Source organism: Nilaparvata lugens, chromosome 5, assembly GCF_014356525.2.
Source record: "Nilaparvata lugens isolate BPH chromosome 5, ASM1435652v1, whole genome shotgun sequence".
NCBI lineage: Eukaryota > Metazoa > Arthropoda > Insecta > Hemiptera > Delphacidae > Nilaparvata > Nilaparvata lugens.
Window position 1 is genome coordinate 43,689,682 of NC_052508.1, and position 18,358 is coordinate 43,708,039.

The 18,358-nt window shown below is 36.4% G+C and overlaps 1 protein-coding gene across 5 annotated transcripts in view; it reads right to left on the minus strand.

The window, feature by feature from the left end:
* Positions 1 to 2,284: 2,284 nt before the first annotated feature.
* Positions 2,285 to 18,358, minus strand: part of LOC111052801 (mediator of RNA polymerase II transcription subunit 25) — a 66,033-nt gene continuing 49,959 nt past the window's right edge. Inside the window, exons 15-18 of one of the 5 annotated variants that reach the window (XR_005571353.1) lie at positions 10,664 to 10,852; positions 9,726 to 9,812; positions 4,531 to 4,731; positions 2,285 to 2,996 (exon numbers count right to left, since the gene is read on the minus strand). Coding sequence is in view for 3 of the 5 variants with exons in the window: in XM_039428397.1 (XP_039284331.1) it covers positions 2,877 to 3,002; positions 4,531 to 4,731; positions 9,726 to 9,812; positions 10,664 to 10,852 (603 nt within the window). In the remaining 2 variants the exon portion in view is untranslated. Of the gene's footprint in view, positions 3,003 to 4,457; positions 4,732 to 9,725; positions 9,813 to 10,663; positions 10,853 to 18,358 lie in introns of all 5 variants that reach the window. The other 4 variants (XR_005571354.1, XM_039428398.1, XM_039428397.1 and 1 more) reach the window with 4 other exon arrangements.

Here is an 18,358-nt window from a genome sequence, read left to right on the forward strand (position 1 = left end):
TAACAGAGACTGATGCTCCTGTATCAATGGTCACCTGACAATGATTTCGCCCCACTCATCTGGTAGCTGTCAGACTGTCAGTTCCTCGCCAAATAGTAGAAATTTTCATAGCTCTAGGAGGTGATGTTGTAGGTATCAGCTGGCTGACGCCCTCGTTTCCCTGATGATTGGCTGTTGCATTTCCCACTAACATTAGACATTCTCTCCTTAGGTGGCCAGGCTTGCCACAATTCCAACAGTAAAGTTCAGCTGCCTTGTTCTTGTATTGCAATCTTCTTCCTTGCTCCTCTTCCTTTAATTGGTGCACTTTCATTGTGGGGTGTGTCAGTGCTGCTGCAGCTTCCATGCGAAGAGCCTGCATGAGAGCCTCACTAATATTCTTGGGTCCAGCCAGCAACAGGTGTCTTTGAGTTTCTGCATCCTTGAGACCTTGTATGAAACTATGAGCTGCCTCCTCCTGGACATAGGCTCGTGGAAGACCGGCTAGAGCCTTTACTGCAAGCTGTTCAATGCTCGTAGCGAATTCTTGAAGAGTCTCTCCTGCCTTCTGTTGCCTCCCGCGCAGTTGACACTTGTATATAGCAGCCAGATTGTGCTCTCCATAGCGACTCTTCAAAGCCTCACACAGTTCCCTGTAGGTTGCCTCCATTGGGACTGTCTGTAGAATGTCTGCAGCTGGTCCTTGTAGAGCTGTTACCAGTTGAGCATTCTTCTCATCTTCTTCCCACTGGTTGTACAGAGCAGAAGTCTTGAACTGGCGATGGAAAACTGCCCATGGCGATGACCCATCGAATTTTGGTGGCTTCACTAGTCTGGATGGCTTAGCTGTACACTCATTGTCCACTTTCAGTTGCTTATCATTACTAACACTGGCTCCACTTATATTTCTTACACTATCAATTTTCCTATCACAAGCTTTAATATTTGACAGTTGTTCTCTAATGTCTTTCATATCTGAGCTACATTTTTCTACTATTCCAGTCACTGCTGATTGTACTTCAAACAATTCTTTCCTATGACTATCTACATCTAATTTAACATCACAAATTCTCTTAGAAATTTCATCTTCGAGATCACTCCTGAGTTCATCTATTGCTCCTTGAATCTCAGAAAAAGTCGTTTTCATCTCAGCCATCATTTTCACTAGATTTTCAAGAATAGAGTCCTGTGCCATTTTCAAATACTTTCTATAACTTCAGGGTGACTTGAAATTCCTCAAATAAATCCCACTTCTGACACCAGTGTGATGTTTTTAACAGGGTTGGTTCGGGATTTATTTGAGTGAAACTACAAACGGAAATTATACTTGAATTTATTGAAATAATCTGAACTAATACTCTATGGCACAGACTAAACGAATATTTACAGAGACATAGAAAACATTAATTGCTAGATTATAAGACTCACCACAATATTAAAATTACTACAGTACAATCAAAAGTCCATCGATTCACACGGAAAATAAACTAACACTAGCAGAACAAATTTCTGATTCCTTCAACTCTTAAAAGATTAACAAACACTGACAGATTAAACTGACATCAACCCTTCCTTTGCTGAATGCAGAGTCCACTTCGCCAAAACCCTACACTTTTACCGTTCGTTCACACACCGCTTGTCTTCATTCACCATAAACTTTTCAAAATCCCGATCTCGGAAACTGGGCCTTAGAGGAGTTGAATGGTCAGTCTGAGAGAGTGACAATATTAAGCTGAGGAATGGATCCCATAGAGAAAGTAGTGCAACGAACAATTATTTCACTTCACATTTTTTATTTATTTATTCATGTGGCTTTTATTGGCAGAGATCCTTTTGGATGTTCTGCCTTACCTATTACCCAATGGTGTTTCCTATATACACTCGGGTCTATAGGTTATTATATTGGGTTCTTCAAGTTTTCTCACTTCACATTATGTACCAACACGAATTAATTACTTAAACACTGAAAGTGTACACTTGTTTACACACAGAATGGAGCGATTTTAAGTCAAATCAGACTCATTGTCAACATGCAATCATATTGAGAAAAAATATTTGAACAATAAATTCTAAAATTGAAAATTTAAAAACACGTTTGAAGTGGGAACACTTACTTTTTAGCAGTGATGACGTTTCAACCTGTTGTGGAGAGTTGTCTAAAAAATTGAAAAGACCCCCAAGGCCACAGCAGGTCGAAACGTAAGTGTTTCCACTTAACAGCATTTTCTAAATTCAAAGTTTTAGTTTATATTGGGAAAGAATGGATACACAACATAGTAACAAATTCCATTTAGAGAAGAGGGTCGACCAGTCAAAAGCTTTTGTTTATGATGTCATTACAAATTGACACAATATACACTTCCACCTTTCCTATAAAATGAATTAATATTGAATAGTTATAATAAATTAAGTAAGATATATTTGTGCAAAGATGGTCGCACTAGCTCGGCAACATGTTTGCGCACATGTTGAACACAAAATTATGTTTTACAACATTCCACTTATTAGGCTACTCAACAATAATGTTGAACGTTCTTTAGAATGAAATCTTTCAAACTGTTATTTTTATTTAAAATAAAATTTCGGCCAATCGTTGACAAAATTTTCTTTCATTATCGTCGCAAATTAAGGGTATTATAATAGGTTTGTACAGTGAATCAACAGTACCCAATCGCAATAATTGACTATATTATACCCGTACACAAAGATGTACAAGTGCACAATTCAGTGAGAAGCGGAAACCAGCTTTTTCATAATAATTACGGTTTCCAAATAAACCATTCCACAGTTTGGTGGGAAAAATAATTATTCGTACAGTATGTAAAAGATCTAATACTCAGATCTCATACAAGACCTTTTAAAAGTAAAAAGGACAAATTTCAGCAGTGAAGTGTTGTTTAGTGGCAGTTGAATAGATCGAAGTTGGAGTCCTCAAAGACCTGCGATGGATTCTGGAGAGGCTGCTGAGGTCGGGGCATTTGCTGCGGAAGTGTCAACACTTGCGGCCTGTACTGAGGCTGTTGCTGGAAAACATGCACGAATGCATTCACCATTAAAAACCTGATAATTAATCCAATAAACAAAAAAAATCATTTTTAACATAATTGATTCATTTCATTTTATACTATGTACACTTCAATGAAAAAGGAACAACTGATTGGAACTGAAGAAAGCATTGCACTCAATTGATATTTTTCCACGTTGCAAATCAATATTGATTCCACTTGCTCCACTGAATACAATGAGATATCGCTGCTTGAATCAGTGCTAAAGATGTGTAGATGTTTCAGTCACGAGGAAAAGCTTGACATTGCAGCCGAGCTTTTTCTCGTGACTAAACCATCTACACATCTACATAGGACTGATTCAAACAGCAGTGTGTCGTCTAGTTTTTCTCCAATTCATATTCCACGGTAACAAGAAAAAGCTCTACAGCCATTATTTCCCAGCAATTTCAAGCTTTCTCTAGTGAACACTAATTCATTCATTCATAAGTACAATGATAGGCAGAAAAAATAAGGTAACCTTGGGCTATTACTCTTCCAAATTAAGAAAAGGTTACACATAGTCCGAAATAGGTAAGTCTTTAAGTTCTTCACTTCACAAAATTTTCAGTCCTTAATTATTTTCACAAAGTATATTTTCAAATTTAGATGCTTCGAAACCAGATATAGAAGAAACATTCCATATTATTATCATTAAAATAGGAAATATGCACATATTAAAGAAAAAATTTGAAGAAGGACCGAAAAACAAACTAATGAATATGATATTTTTCTCATCTATACTTCCAGCTTGTTGCTTTCACATACTAAAATACTTTACATGCTTGATAGCTACTAGAGGTGGCTAGGGTTAATTGTGTTCGATTGGAAAGTGAGGAAATAAGTATTAAACAAAGAAATGAACAGAGACGCTACTGTGACAATGAATGCCACCTCCAGTTGTTAGTTATCATCTCAGGGTAGGGTACCGTAATTTAGGTTGGTATAAATTGTTCAGTCGCGAGAAAAAGATGGGCTAGTGAAGAGGAGGACGTAAAGGCGTACGCAACAGCGGCAGACACAGTATGCAGAAGTATGCACAGATATACGGACGTCTGTGTGCGTTGCAATATTTATCATTTATCCATTTATTCGTGGACATAATCACAAATCATATAAATATGATTAGGAAGGAACAACAGGCTTGGCCCAAATCTATTCCATTCCCAAATTTTGATAAATTAATAAAATGTCCAAAAATTAGGTTATGTTTCTACTGTGAAACATTCTAGTTCAATTTTCGCCCAAAAATAAATATAAGCTAAACATTTTGAATTTAGAGAAATTAAATTCAAAACTTTAGATATTATTAGACTTTATAAGACCAGGGGAGGGGTCCGTCTGCCTACTGCTGTTTGTGCTCGCTTCAAGATTGGCTGCCCTGTCAGCTAGCGCACGAAATAAAATATGCGAAAGAAATAAAATATGCATTACTCTATTTGCCCTGAGCATTCTGTAATAATTTGAACGTCTTTCTTGTTGGTGAACAAAAGTAGGAATTGTTCACCTGCTGCAGGAGATGTCTGAGACCCGGATTGGCGATGCCCGGTCGCATCATGCGCTGCTGCTGTGGCACAGTGGGTCCCCCACCTCCCGGTTGTTGTTGTTGTTGTTGTTGCTGCTGCTGCTGCTGTTGTTGCGGCGCCATGCCTCGCTGCTGCTGTTGTTGCATCTGCTGCAGCTGAGCTCGCAGGTGTATTTGCTCTTTCTGCAAGCAAACCAGTCAAGTAGCCTAACCCACATTTCAATTCAATATCGATCTATTTATGTCAGAGGCTATCGAGATTCAATTATTCATCATTGCAGTACAACATGGAAAGTGTCAAAACAGGCAATAGAGCTAGAATATCCAGCAGACAGTTACACTGTGATAGGTCTAAATCCGAGCTATACGTACGTAAGTTAGCATTGACGATAGTCCTACAGAATATTATTTCATGAACAAAACATAAAATAAAAACAGCAATACAAACAAATGAACATATTAAGGCTGTGAAAATGCTGAAAATAAACTCTCCGCTGCTGATATTTTTCAAAGTTTTTCAATTTGTATACTATCAAACTATGAAAATGAAAAAAGTTTTCTTAGGAAAACATTTTTTTGCCGATCATTACTTTTTACTTTCCTTGCCCTATCACCATAGGTAAGGAGAGTATTGCTTTCCAAAAAAATGAAGGAACTCAAATTTATAAATTTCTATACATTTCACGGTCCCCTGAGTCCGAACAAGTGATTTTTGGGTATTGGTCTTTATCCTATTATATTAAGCGAGGAATTTCTGTATTTCTATAAGATAGTAAACCCAGCTGTTACATTATCTTCACTATCCCTATCATTATAATTTTTTGATTTTACAAGAATAAACAGTTCAGTTTTAGAACCAAAACGAACCATATTACTTAACTGGTACCGAAACCCTATTTGTTAAATTTGTTTGTTTTTGTTTAAATTTATTTCTTTTTGTTCAACTTTGTTTAAATTTGTTCGGTTTTTGGCTTCGTTACTTCCTTTTACCATGGCTGATGATAAAAGGTTATCAACCCGAAAAAAGGTTTAACTGGGATACTCAAGAACTGAAGCAGATAAGAATAATGATTAGGTTAGCAACAATTAGATGTAAAAATGGGCTAGATGTGAACTATGATTTAATCAATAGGGTCAAGAGTTTGTATGATATTAAGGTGATGGAAGCAAAAAGAAATATTTTGGAAATTTGGTTTCTACACCCAGTAACAAATCGAAAACTAGTTGGAAAATTATAAATCATTTTAGAGGTAAATGCAATGGTGTAACTGAGAGTATTAACAAATTGAATTATGATGTTAAATTAACCGAGAATGATTATGAAACAGCTTGCGCTTTCAATGAATTTTTTGCTCTCATAGGATCCAAAAATAGAAGTGATAGTAGATTAAAACAGATTGACACAGCTGACAATGACATGGGTTCCTTTCAAGAAAAAAGTCTCTTCCTTTCACCCACCGATCCAACTGAGGTAACTAACGTGATCAAAGCACTGAAGATGGAATCATGTATTGGCTATGATGAAATACCAATTAAAGTATTGAAGTATTGCCGTGAGGTCATTGCTGAGCCGATTTCGCGGATTATAAAATCTTGCTTCCAACAAGGCATCTTCCCAGATGCTTTGAAAATAGCAAAGGTCATACCCATATTTAAGAAAGGGGATAAATTAGATGCTAACAATTATCGTCCAATATCAATTTTGCCGGTCATTTCCAAAATATTCGAAAGAATTTTGTTCATTAGGATAATGAAATATCTAAGAAAAAATGATATTTTAGCCAAATTCCAAAATGGCTTTATTCCGGGAAAATCTACGACAACTGCTTTGATAGATATTTTTGAGCAACTGATATCAGATATTGAAGACAGGAAATTCGCTTGTGGTGTGCTGATAGACCTATGCAAAGCATTCGATTGCGTGGATAAGATGATCCTTCTTGATAAATTATACCGACTAGGAATTAGGGGTAATAGCCACAAGCTACTCAGCTCATACATAACAAACAGGTTTCAATAGCTTATAGCTTAATGTACAGCTTATCTCTACAGATACAAGTGAGAATAGATCCAATAAATTGAAACTAAGTACAGGAGAGCCTCAAGGCTCAATATAGGGGCCCCTCTTGTTTATAATATATATCAATGATATACAATATAGATACAAAGACAAGTCATCCATTACCCTATATGCTGATGATACAACTTCGATCCATAGTGATAAATGTCTTGAAAACTTAGAGATGAACATGAATTCAGAAAGTAATGAGTTAATTCAGTATTTAAACGAAATTAATCTTAAAGTAAATGCAAAAAAAAATCCAATATGATTATATTTGAAAATAGACCTTTGTCCTTCCAGCCAATGCTTGTACTTGACTCTCAATCTTTAGACAATTCCAATGTTGTTGAGCTACTTGGCATACTTAAAGACAGCAAGCTCACTTTTGTACAACATATAGATGATCTTATTAGTAAAATCTCAAGAATTATATTCATACTACGCAGCATGATAAATATCGCACCCAACGGCACAGGTAAAACTATTTATTACTCCCTTATATACTCCCACTTAGTATATGGTATTGAATTGTAGGGCAGTTCATCAAAAACGAACTTGGATAGAATTTTCCTCATACAAAAGAAAGCTGTTAGGTATCTGGCGGGACTCGGATACAACCACCCTTGTAGAGAAGCATTCAGATCGCTATCGCTACTGACTGTACCCTCAATTCACATTTTCAGGCTGATCATGTATTCAGTCCAAAATAGAACGAATTTCAGACTTAGAGCCGATATGCATTCGTACAATACTAGAGGGAGAGAAAACTTTGCAACTCAGCCTCATAGGATAAAGCTATTTGAGAGGAAGCCTAGTCATGCGGGGTGCAAGTTTTATAATAGACTTCCACGCTTTTTAAAGCTGTCGTCCACTAGCGGTGAATTGAGAGGGTTCAAGGCTGACTTTGTTGTTGGTTGAAGGAGCATATTACACGGTTGATGAGTTTTTTGAGGGCCATCCATGATGACTATTGTGATTTGTGTAAATTTGTAGATATTTTTTGTTCTGACTGATTTGTCGTGATGATGAGATTATTTTCATATAATTGACACATTCATGTGCATTTTGTGTAGTCTGAGAAGGGATGATTGATATAGATTATTTATGTTTCATACAATGTTCTGTGATTTGACCTGACTGTGATTGATTCTTTTTATTCTCCATTTACCTGACTGTGATATAAATGTTATCAATTTGTATTGTTTTAATCATTAATAGATATGTTGTTGTTGTTTTTCTGTTATAGTTGAATTCAATTATGATCTAGACTGATTCAGCAGTGGAACAAATAAGCTGTGATAAGATTTATATTGAATATACTATGGAATGGAACTTATAATAATATTGACTCTAAATTACTGTATGACGAAACTCTATGTTTGTAAAAGCTCTTGAGTTAATAAAACATTATGACTATAACAGGAGTTAATTATGGACCGAGGGAAAGAGTTTTGCAATAGTCAAGTGAAGGCAGTATTACAAGAGTTTGGAATCGCAAGTCATTTTACAACAACAGGACATCCAAGATCCCACGGCATCATTGAGACATTACATAATATTTCAACAGAGCACCTTCATCTCTTAGAGGCTGATAAATCAATAACTGGAAAAGAAGCTATGGCGAGGGCAATATTTGCTTACAACAATAGCATTCATTCAACAACAGGCCTTACGCCTCTGCAATTAATTCATCAGCATGAGATGCACAAACCAATTTGGGAAAAGATGTGTAAAGAGAAGAATAGAATTGTACGGCATAATTTGGAAACCGAACAAGTGGACGAAAAGATTAGTCGGTGATATAATCTTCAAAAAGAACCATTATAAACGGACTAAAGCAGATCACCGTTTTATAGGACCTTTTATTGTTCAGGAACTTCTCTCAAGGAATCGATTGAAGCTTGGAAAATTGCAAGGAATGCCAAAACGTTCTGAGATAACACATGTTCATGAGATAAGAAGAGTCAAGAGGCGATCGCCAGATTGGCAAACGAACTAACATAGGCTTGTTTTCATTGTTATTTTGGTTTTTATGTTTGTTGCAGGGATAGTGAAGACTGGGGAGGGGCAGATAGTAAACCCAGCTGTTACATCAGCTTCACTATCCCTATCATTATAATTTGTTGATTTTACAAAAATAAACAGTTCAGTTTTAGAACCAAAACGAACCACATTACTTAACTAACTGGTTATTTTTATATCTGGTTATTTTTAATAAAACAAAATAAATCTTATAGCACCCTTCATTTTTAAAAAAACTTAAAATAGTTGAACAACTAGTTTCGGTTTACACCATCTTCAGGTTATAGAATAAATTATAAATAAAATAATAAAATAAGTTATAAATGAATTTTTATTTTATTTTATAACCTGAAGATGGTGTAAACTGAAACTAGTTGTTCAACTATTTTAAAGTTTTTTTTTAAAATAAAGGGTGCTATAAGATTTATTTTGTTTTATTAATTTAAAAGTAGCCCATGTCAATAAGTGTTTTATAAAACTGCTTATTTTTATATCTGGCTTAATGTTTAACAGATCTCGAAAACGGCTCTAACGATTTTCACGAAATTTGGAACATAGTAGGTTTATGATATAAAGATTCGATTGCACTAGGTCTCATCCTTGAGAAAACTTGCTGAACGACATTGAAAGGATAATTCATCCTTGGCTGGAACAGCTGTGGATAGTAAAAAGTGAGTATGTGAAAAATCAAAATATCGCATCCCCGAAATTCATAAGATGACGTATAGCCAGCTGTGAAATATAAACACGATCATTTTAGAGAATCGTGTTCTGTTTTTCAATTAAAAAATAACGAGCGAAGCTCGGTGCCCCGATATTATAGCTTAATAGTTTAAAAATCGAAAAACTTTGAGAAATATAAATCACCATCAGAAAGTTTATTTTTTGCCTTTGCACAGCCTTAAAGGCATTTTTATTTGCAGTGATAATGGAGAATGCCTTTTTTGGGTCCTGCAAATATTTATGTATGTCGACAATGTTCTTGCTTGTTGATTTGTTACTCGTAAATGTCGAGATTTCACACACTTTAGTAAGTCAATTTTACTCTTACGATGTTAATGGAAACAAGAATAGAATAAATGAGCAAAATTACCTCCATCTGAGCTTTGTATTGATTCTCCTGCTGCTGACAAACTTCCAAATTTTGCTGAAGTTGCTGAATCTTCATGTGACTTATTATCTGTCACAAAAGAAAAAAATATAGATTACTAGAGGTTCATTGATCAATGAATGTATTACTGATAGAAATTTATTACTTAGTAATAATAACATTCAACATTACACAATAATCTTCGGGAATAATTGAGATCAGAAAATAAAAAATAATGGCTACATATTAGGATCGAGGAATTTTTACAGAGGTTTGGAAACTCTCAATTTTGATTTTTTAGAATTTTATACCTCTGAGATGGGATAATTATTGAAAATACAATTTCATTGGGAAATACTCATATTATGAAAATAAGATAATGAAAACAATAACTTAGACTAGTATACTATAATTGAAAGAGAAGCGGTTGTAAGTTGAATAGACTAATAAAACAGTAGAGTGTCTTTCCAAAAGTTGAATCATTTAAAACTACTCAATACAAAACCACTAGAAAATATTGTATTTTGGCGAAATAAAGTTTATTATTATTATAAATCTATATTTCTATATTTATAAAATTTCAGATCTTTAGGTAATTGTGTTTTTGTACGTTCTAACTTCTGACTGAGCCACTTGAATTAATCACACAATTGACAAGCATTCCATCCCAACAATATTAAACCTTTTTCTAGACAATTTCAATGAAAACACTTTTCAATAATGTAAAGGTTGGTATAGTTTATTTATGCTCAATCCAATTCGTTATTCCTTATACACCCGTTTTTCCCTTATTCTTTCGTTTTATTCTTTATTTTAACAAATATCAGTAATTATTATTCATTATAATTATAAAAAATGATTGGGGAAGGCGAAATAAGATTGACCTTGAGCTTCTGCTCTACCGAATTTTTATAAATATTATTTCAAAGCAATATACAGACCTCAAGTTGGTTTTTGTACTGGAGTTCTTGGGCTTGAGCCGCTTCTAATGTCTGTCGCAGTCTCTGTATCTTGACCAGGTTCTCTTGACGAGCGGCTTCTATCTGGAAAGGAGGTCTCTGTCCCATCATGCCACCGGGGGCACCCCCTTGACTGGTCAGCCCCCTTGACTGACCGTCAGCCCCCGACACCTGTGCCACGAACACACATTGTCAATAATATTAGATATCTATAAGATTCTTGAATTTCTAGATACAGCTCTGCACAATACGAATTAAGATGTTTCATCAAGTGATTTCCAGCTTAAGATACAACCTACGTCATCTGTCACATAAAGGTGCGTGAAGATTTATGCGCCACGAGCACGCGCATTTCACTTTTCATCAGCTGATGCTATGCTTTTTATTTATATTTGTATCTTACTGTTTCTGTACAACAACAGAGTCTGTAAGTCTGTACGCACCTTACACATTTCGCAAACAACATTAAATAAGAGACTGAGTTTTTAGATACCGTACTAGACTTAAAGAAACTACATGTTCCATCAAGTTGTTTTCAACTCTTCGAAATTAGCCCAATGCAGTGCTTGGTTGGTTTAATTAAAAAGTTATTCATCTATTAAATTGAATTTACAATGTTAAAAATTTATTGAAAAAAATCTTACTTGAATAATCACCTCTAACCTACTTATATAAAGTGAGTTATAATGTTGAAACATTTAATTCTAATTTAAATTGATGGCTGCCTTGGCACTTGATCTCTAGTATGTCCGCAGTACCTAGGTATTTTCTAGTTTTGACCCAGTTAAGATCACTTCTCAAACTAATATCGCTAACCCCATCTAGTTATACAAATTTCTGATTGAGTGGACTGTAATTTTAATCGATTTAATATTCAATATAGTCTGGCAGAAAAATACTAATGAATCCATTCATGATGCAATGAAAAACTCTATTATTAAAACTTACCCCGGCTGAAGATCTATGCTGTAAGTCAGAGTGATTTTTATCTATAGGTTTGGGTGGTAAAAGGGTAAAGGGAAGAATTAAGGAATAGAGAAATGTAAATAAATCACTTGACCTCTGATGATTTATGATGTACGGTAGCCAGACACTGCAGAGAATTGTTGAATCATGTATGGAATTCTGCTTCTCAATTTTACTAGGTATTAATTCACTACTACTTTCGATATAAAAAATAATCAAATTCTCACATGTACTTTAAATTCAGTACGATCGGATACACGGAATTAAAATTAATAATTTCCGATAGAAATACAAACAAATCAACAAACGAGTCGAACTGTCCTGTCAATGGAGGCAGCTTTTCGAACCGACTGAACGAAAACTACAAACCAACAATTAAACAATTATGCACTAGAGTACGCCAGTAGACGGGGAAGATTCGAAACTAACTTCTCAGCGCCAAACTCCATTAAATTCAAACGGCGTCAACATACCCCCGACCCTGAAAAATTAATTTTCAGCCAAAGCTGGAAACACAAAAAAAATCCGCAAACCCACAAAAAAAACATTCTAGAAAAAACCAACACAGAATAAAACAAAAGACCAATAAACTAAATGTGTGAACTACACACAAAAAAAAACAACTTGACAAATAGAAGGCTACGGGAGCATATAATGCTCATTGAGTAGGCAATGGATACAGTTTTGTAGCCGGTCGCTTATAACGTCCATTAACCAACCGTACTGTAGCCACCCTTACAATTCCGTCTGATCCAGGAAATACCTCCTCAATCACACCCATTGGCCACTTCAAAGGGGGAGGATTAGGCTGGTCCACTATCACCACCATTCCGACTGTGAGCGACGCTGTATCTTTACTACACCACTTCTGTCTGACCTGTAATTCGTGGAGGAACTCCAAAAAGATTGAACCATGGCTGACTAACTCGAAACGATTCAAACGATTGATTGAACATTTTTCGACATCCTGCATAGGAAGATATTTGAGAGGTGTCAATGTCAGGAAATGTGCGGGTGTGAGCGCTAGTGGTTCGCGCGGATCTGAGCTCAATGGACACTGGGGTCTTGAATTCAGCACGGCTTCGATTTGTACTAATACGGTGTTCAACTCTTCGTAGGTCAACAACTGTTTCCCAATCACACGGAACAGGTGTGACTTAACGTTCGCCTCCCATATGCCACCAAAATTAGGACTACCTGGCGGTAAAAATTTCCATTCAATACGGTACTCCGACAATTGAGATGAGAACATTTCTTGAAAGGCTGCTGAATTCAGTAATTGTGACAATTCTTCGTTGGCACCAACAAAATTCGTACCACAATCGTAGTGCATCACACGACAGGGCCCACGACACGATAAAAATCGCCGGAAAGCATCCAAAAATTGAGGCGTTGATAAACCTGACACCAGCTCAATGTGTACTGCCTTTGTCGCCATGCAAACAAACAAACATATGTAGGCTTTAAGGATGAAAGGATTCCTGCGCCTAGCCATGGTGATATTTATTGGACCTGCATAGTCCACTCCACATTCTTGGAAGGGTTTACATGACGTGACTCGACAAGACGGTAGGTTACCCATTTTGGGTGTGATCTCTCTTGGACTACATCGAAAACAGATATTACATTTATGAACACGATTACGAATAACTGTACGAGCGGACGATATCCAGAACTTCTGTCTAATTAGTGACAACAATAAATGAGGCCTTGCATGACAGTTTGTTTTATGATAGTGATCAATCAACAATGTGACTAAGTGATCTGTTTTCGGTAACACAATTTGATGACAACTATCAAAGTCAATGCTCGCATTCTGCAAGCAACCACCAACTCGAATAAGCTCGCTATCTAAAAAGGGGGATAACCACTGAAAACGAGTAGGACAATCTTTTCCATTTTTCAATAAATTCAGTTCTGATGAGAAATGAATTTTTTGAATCACTCTGCACAAATACAACTCGGCTATCTCCAAGTCCGAAGTTCCTGGTTTCGGTAATATTCGTACAGCCTTCGAAACAATGACAACAACACGCAACAAATAATTATAGTTGGAACAGCGCTCAATCAGACGATAGATTACATTATCAGATAAATTTTCTGACTCGAATACAGTCAATACAGTGTTTTTTTTCACCTCTGGCGGATTTTCCAGCTCAACGAATTCCGTATTAACCGTCCGATGACTCTCATCCATAGACAACCACTCAGGCCCCGTCCACCATAAATTGTGCTCTACAAGGTCGCGCGGAGTCAATCCTCTCGACAAACAATCAGCTGGATTCTCCACACCTGCTATGTGCATCCAACGATCAATCAGACAATCTTGAATCCGGGAAACTCTATTTGCGAGAAACGTTTGTCACCGAGATGGTGATGCTCTTATCCAATGAAGTGTAACAGTGGAGTCTGAAAACGCTAACACTCGATCCACTTGACAACGTTTGCGAATTAACAACACAGTAGTGTTCAATAGCTCACTCAGAAGGACTGCCGCACATAATTCCAATCGCGGTTTCGAGACCGTCTTTGAAGGAGCTACTTTAGACTTAGCACACAATAATGAAATCTGAGTCGAATGATCACTATTTTGAGTCTTCAAATAAATTACAGCACCATAGCTCAATTTTGAAGCATCACAAAAACCAATCAATTGTATGGGTGAATCAGATGATACTCCAACATATCTGGGAATAGACAACTTTGAAAGGCAATTAAACTCTCTTTGACAATTTTCCCACAATGTTCGAATCTCAATAGGTGCAATTTCATCCCAATCTAGACTTAATTTCCACAATTTCCCTATTAGACATTTCAGAAACAAAGTCAAAGGAGCTAGAAGACCAAGTGGATCAAATATTCTCGCAACAGTGGAGAGTATGTTACGCTTTGTTTGTCCTTCTGTTCTGAATTCACGAGAAAGTTAAATACGTCAGTACTAGGCTGCCATTCAAGTCCCAAAATAGCCAATGTACTAGCCTCAAAGTCTTTTCCGAGAGAGGATTTTTCGCTATCCAACATTTTTGACAACATTTCCGGAGAATTTGATGCCCACTTCGTCAATTCAAAACCTCCCTTTCTAAACAATTCTTTAGACTGATGTTAGAGCGCGTCTGCTTCATGTAATGATGGAACTGACGTGACTAAATCATCCATGAACATCGAACACGGGATTCTTTTCTCTGCGATCGGAAAATTTTCACCCTCTTCTTGTACTAATTGATGTACTGTTCTCAGCGCTAAATAAGGCGAGGAAGTGATACCAAACACTACACAATTCAACTCGTAAATCTCGACTGGGTCATCAGGAGAAAATCTCCATAAAATTCGCTGAAAACGGCGACAAGACTCGTCAACAACAATCTGACGATACATCTGTTTGATGTCCGCTGTTGAGGCTATCGTGAAAAGACGAAAATACAACAACAAAGAGCAAATATCCGTCTGCAATTTCGGTCCCACATGGAAGACATCATTCAGAGATAGGCCAGTTACCGTTCTAGCACTCGCATCGAAGACAATACGCAACGGTGTACTTGTACTGCGAGCTTTAATAATACAGTGATGAGGAATGTAATATCCCTGTTTATCTGACTGATCATTCACTAAAGACATATGACCCTGCCTCAAATAGTCAACCATAATTTCATGATACGCAATTTTTACACTTTCAGAACGAGCAAGACGTTTTTCCAAGTTTAACAGTCTTCGTTTCGCCATTGAGAACGAATCTCCTAGATTATCAGACGATTTCAAAAATGGTAATGATACCACAAACCGACCAGAGTCCAAACGACGAACCGACGATTCAAATTGATTTTCACAATCAATTTCGTTCACAGTGAGAGAACTCTTAGCCTTAGGACATTCTTCAATTTCCCAGAATTTTTGTACAAGATTATCCAATGATGGATTACAAACAAACAAACAACTATCATCTCCATCATTGTCTAATGCATTCACCACTGGTGCGCGGCCCATCACAATATGGCCAAACACACTGTTGACAGTTTTAACTGGGCCTAAACGTTCAGTAGACTGCTTATCTTTCAACAATTCTGGGATCAACTCGGCGCCAATAATGCCATCAATATAGCTAGGTAAATAATATTGCGTATCGGCAAGATCAAGACCCTTCAAATACGACAATTTAGATCTATCTACTCTTCGAGAAGGCAATTTATCGACAATATGATTTACGACCAAAGCTTGTACAGAAAAAGAAATAGCTGGCTCTTTGAGAGAGGAAAGCATAAAGGCCGTTTCACCCCGCACAGCTCTCGACCCTACGCCGAAACAATTAACTGTTGTCGCCAGACGTGTTATCGGCAAATTAAGTCGTTTACAAGTTTTGGTAGTAAGAAAGTTACACTGACTCCCAGAATCTAGCAGCAATCTAACCCTACCTCGATTTCCCTGTCTACTCAAAACAGTAGCCACTACAGTAGACAACAACACAGTTGATTCAGCATTCTTACTGTCATTGACCTTGGTCGAACAGTTAACCACTTCCTTGTTGACATTATTCACATCACTCTGAGACGATTTTTTATTAAAATCGAAATGCAATAAGGAATGATGCGGCTTTTCACACTGGTTACAACGCACTATACTAGTACATTCACGAACGACTGACTATTCAGTCTATACTATTCAGTAGAATGACTATTAAGCAAACACTTGAAACAACATGATTTGTCTTTGACAAAAAGGAAACGTTCCCATGGTGACAATTTCAAAAAAGAACGACAATCAAGTAAGCTATGAGTACCTTGATTACACTTCAAACAATTTGACTTTTCACGAACATTACCAGTCGAAGTCGTCTCTGATTGAACCGCCAAAATCTTAGAATTCGACAAGTTCTTGACTGGCTTCACACCACTTGATAATTCGAATTTATTAATTTTATCACATGCCAATGACTTGAACTGTCTTTCAACGAAGTGTACAAAATCTTTGTAAGTCGGAAGGTCCTTATCTCGACAAGAAATCTCGAACTCTCTCCCAGATGTTGGATCTAACACTTTCAATCCCTGGTACAAAAAAATACAATCCTCCAAACCCTCATTTTTTACCCGCTTCAAAGCTGTAATAGAATTACAAAATCTATCTAATATCGATGCCAAGCCCGCCCTAGATTCAACCTTCAAACCTTTAAACTGAAATATTTAATCTAAATAAGCATCTATCTGAGATCTAGGGTCATTATAACGGCTAACCAATACATCACAAATACTTTTGTAATTAGTGGCTATAGGTGGAAGATGTTTACAAATATTCGCGGCCTCATGAGTAAGCTTTGAAACTAAATTCTGGACCTTATGTTGATCTGATAAAGTGGTATTGTCATGGACTAATGATTTGAATAATTCAATAAACGTAGACCATTCAGCCTGACGTCCACTAAAATTTGGCAATTGAATTTTCGGTAATAATTGTTGTTCATTAGCTACACTACTTGCTGAAACTGTCAGTGAAGCTGCTTGCTTAGTTTCTGATTGTTTTTTTTTCGACTGCTTTATCGATAAATGCAATCATATCTAAATGCGAGTCATTGAATTTAGAGACATATTCTGGGTCTACACTCATTTCTAACTCATTAATCTTAAATTCAATACTATCATAATCCGCGACTGTTGCTGGAATTAATCTAGCCAAAGTTAAAACATATTGAGCTGTTTTCTGATCAGATACATTTTTACACAAATCAAAAATCTGGTGTGGCGCACTCACACAACTTTCCTTGCCGTTATGAAAATTGATCACCTGACGCTACGGTAGTGTTCCCGCGCATCTCAAGTCTACTATTCAAAGATTAAAGCCAGCTGGTGACAGGGTGAAACGCTAAAGACACACGGGATCTGCTATCTCTTCATAGTGAATCATTTAATAGAATCAACAGTTGCCAATAGTTTGAAATTGGATAATCACATTTTCTCGATTTTCGAGTTTATTTTTAATTTTAGGTGAAAATGTTACTAAACATTAATTGTAGAGATTCTCATGCTCAATCTATTCCACTCGAAATTTTTTGTTTAAATTGTATCTGAAGCTTGATAATTAAGAATCTAAAATCAAACTTTGTATAGATGGGGCGGAACTCCTGAAATTTTTACAGATATGGGACTTGTGGCAGTTGATAGAGCTTATCGATGACTATATCAGGTATAACTTTAATCAAAATCGTTGGAGCCTCTTTCGAGAAAATCGCGAAAAACCCTGTTTTTGACAACATTTTCGCCATTTTAGCCGCCATCTTGAATCGCATTTGATCGAAATTGTTCGTGTCGGATCCTTGTATTGTAAGGACCTTAAGTTCCAAATTTCAAGTCATTCCGTTAATTAGGAGATGAGATATCGTGTACACAGACGCACATACACACATACACTCATACACACACACACACACACACACATACAGACCAATACCCAAAAACCACTTTTTTGGACTCAGGGGACCTTGAAACGTATAGAAATTTAGAAATTGGGGTACTTTAATTTTTTTCGGAAAGCAATACTTTCCTTACCTATGGTAATAGGGCAAGGAAAGTAAAAGTACGCTGTATTCTCTGTTATAATTGTTCTAACTTCGCCCTATGAATTTTCAACATTGCAGGAATAGTTTTAGGATCTAATTCTCCTTGCGTATTCATTTTGAATAACTTTGTTATCACAAACGATAAGATAGTGATGAACAAACAACTTATC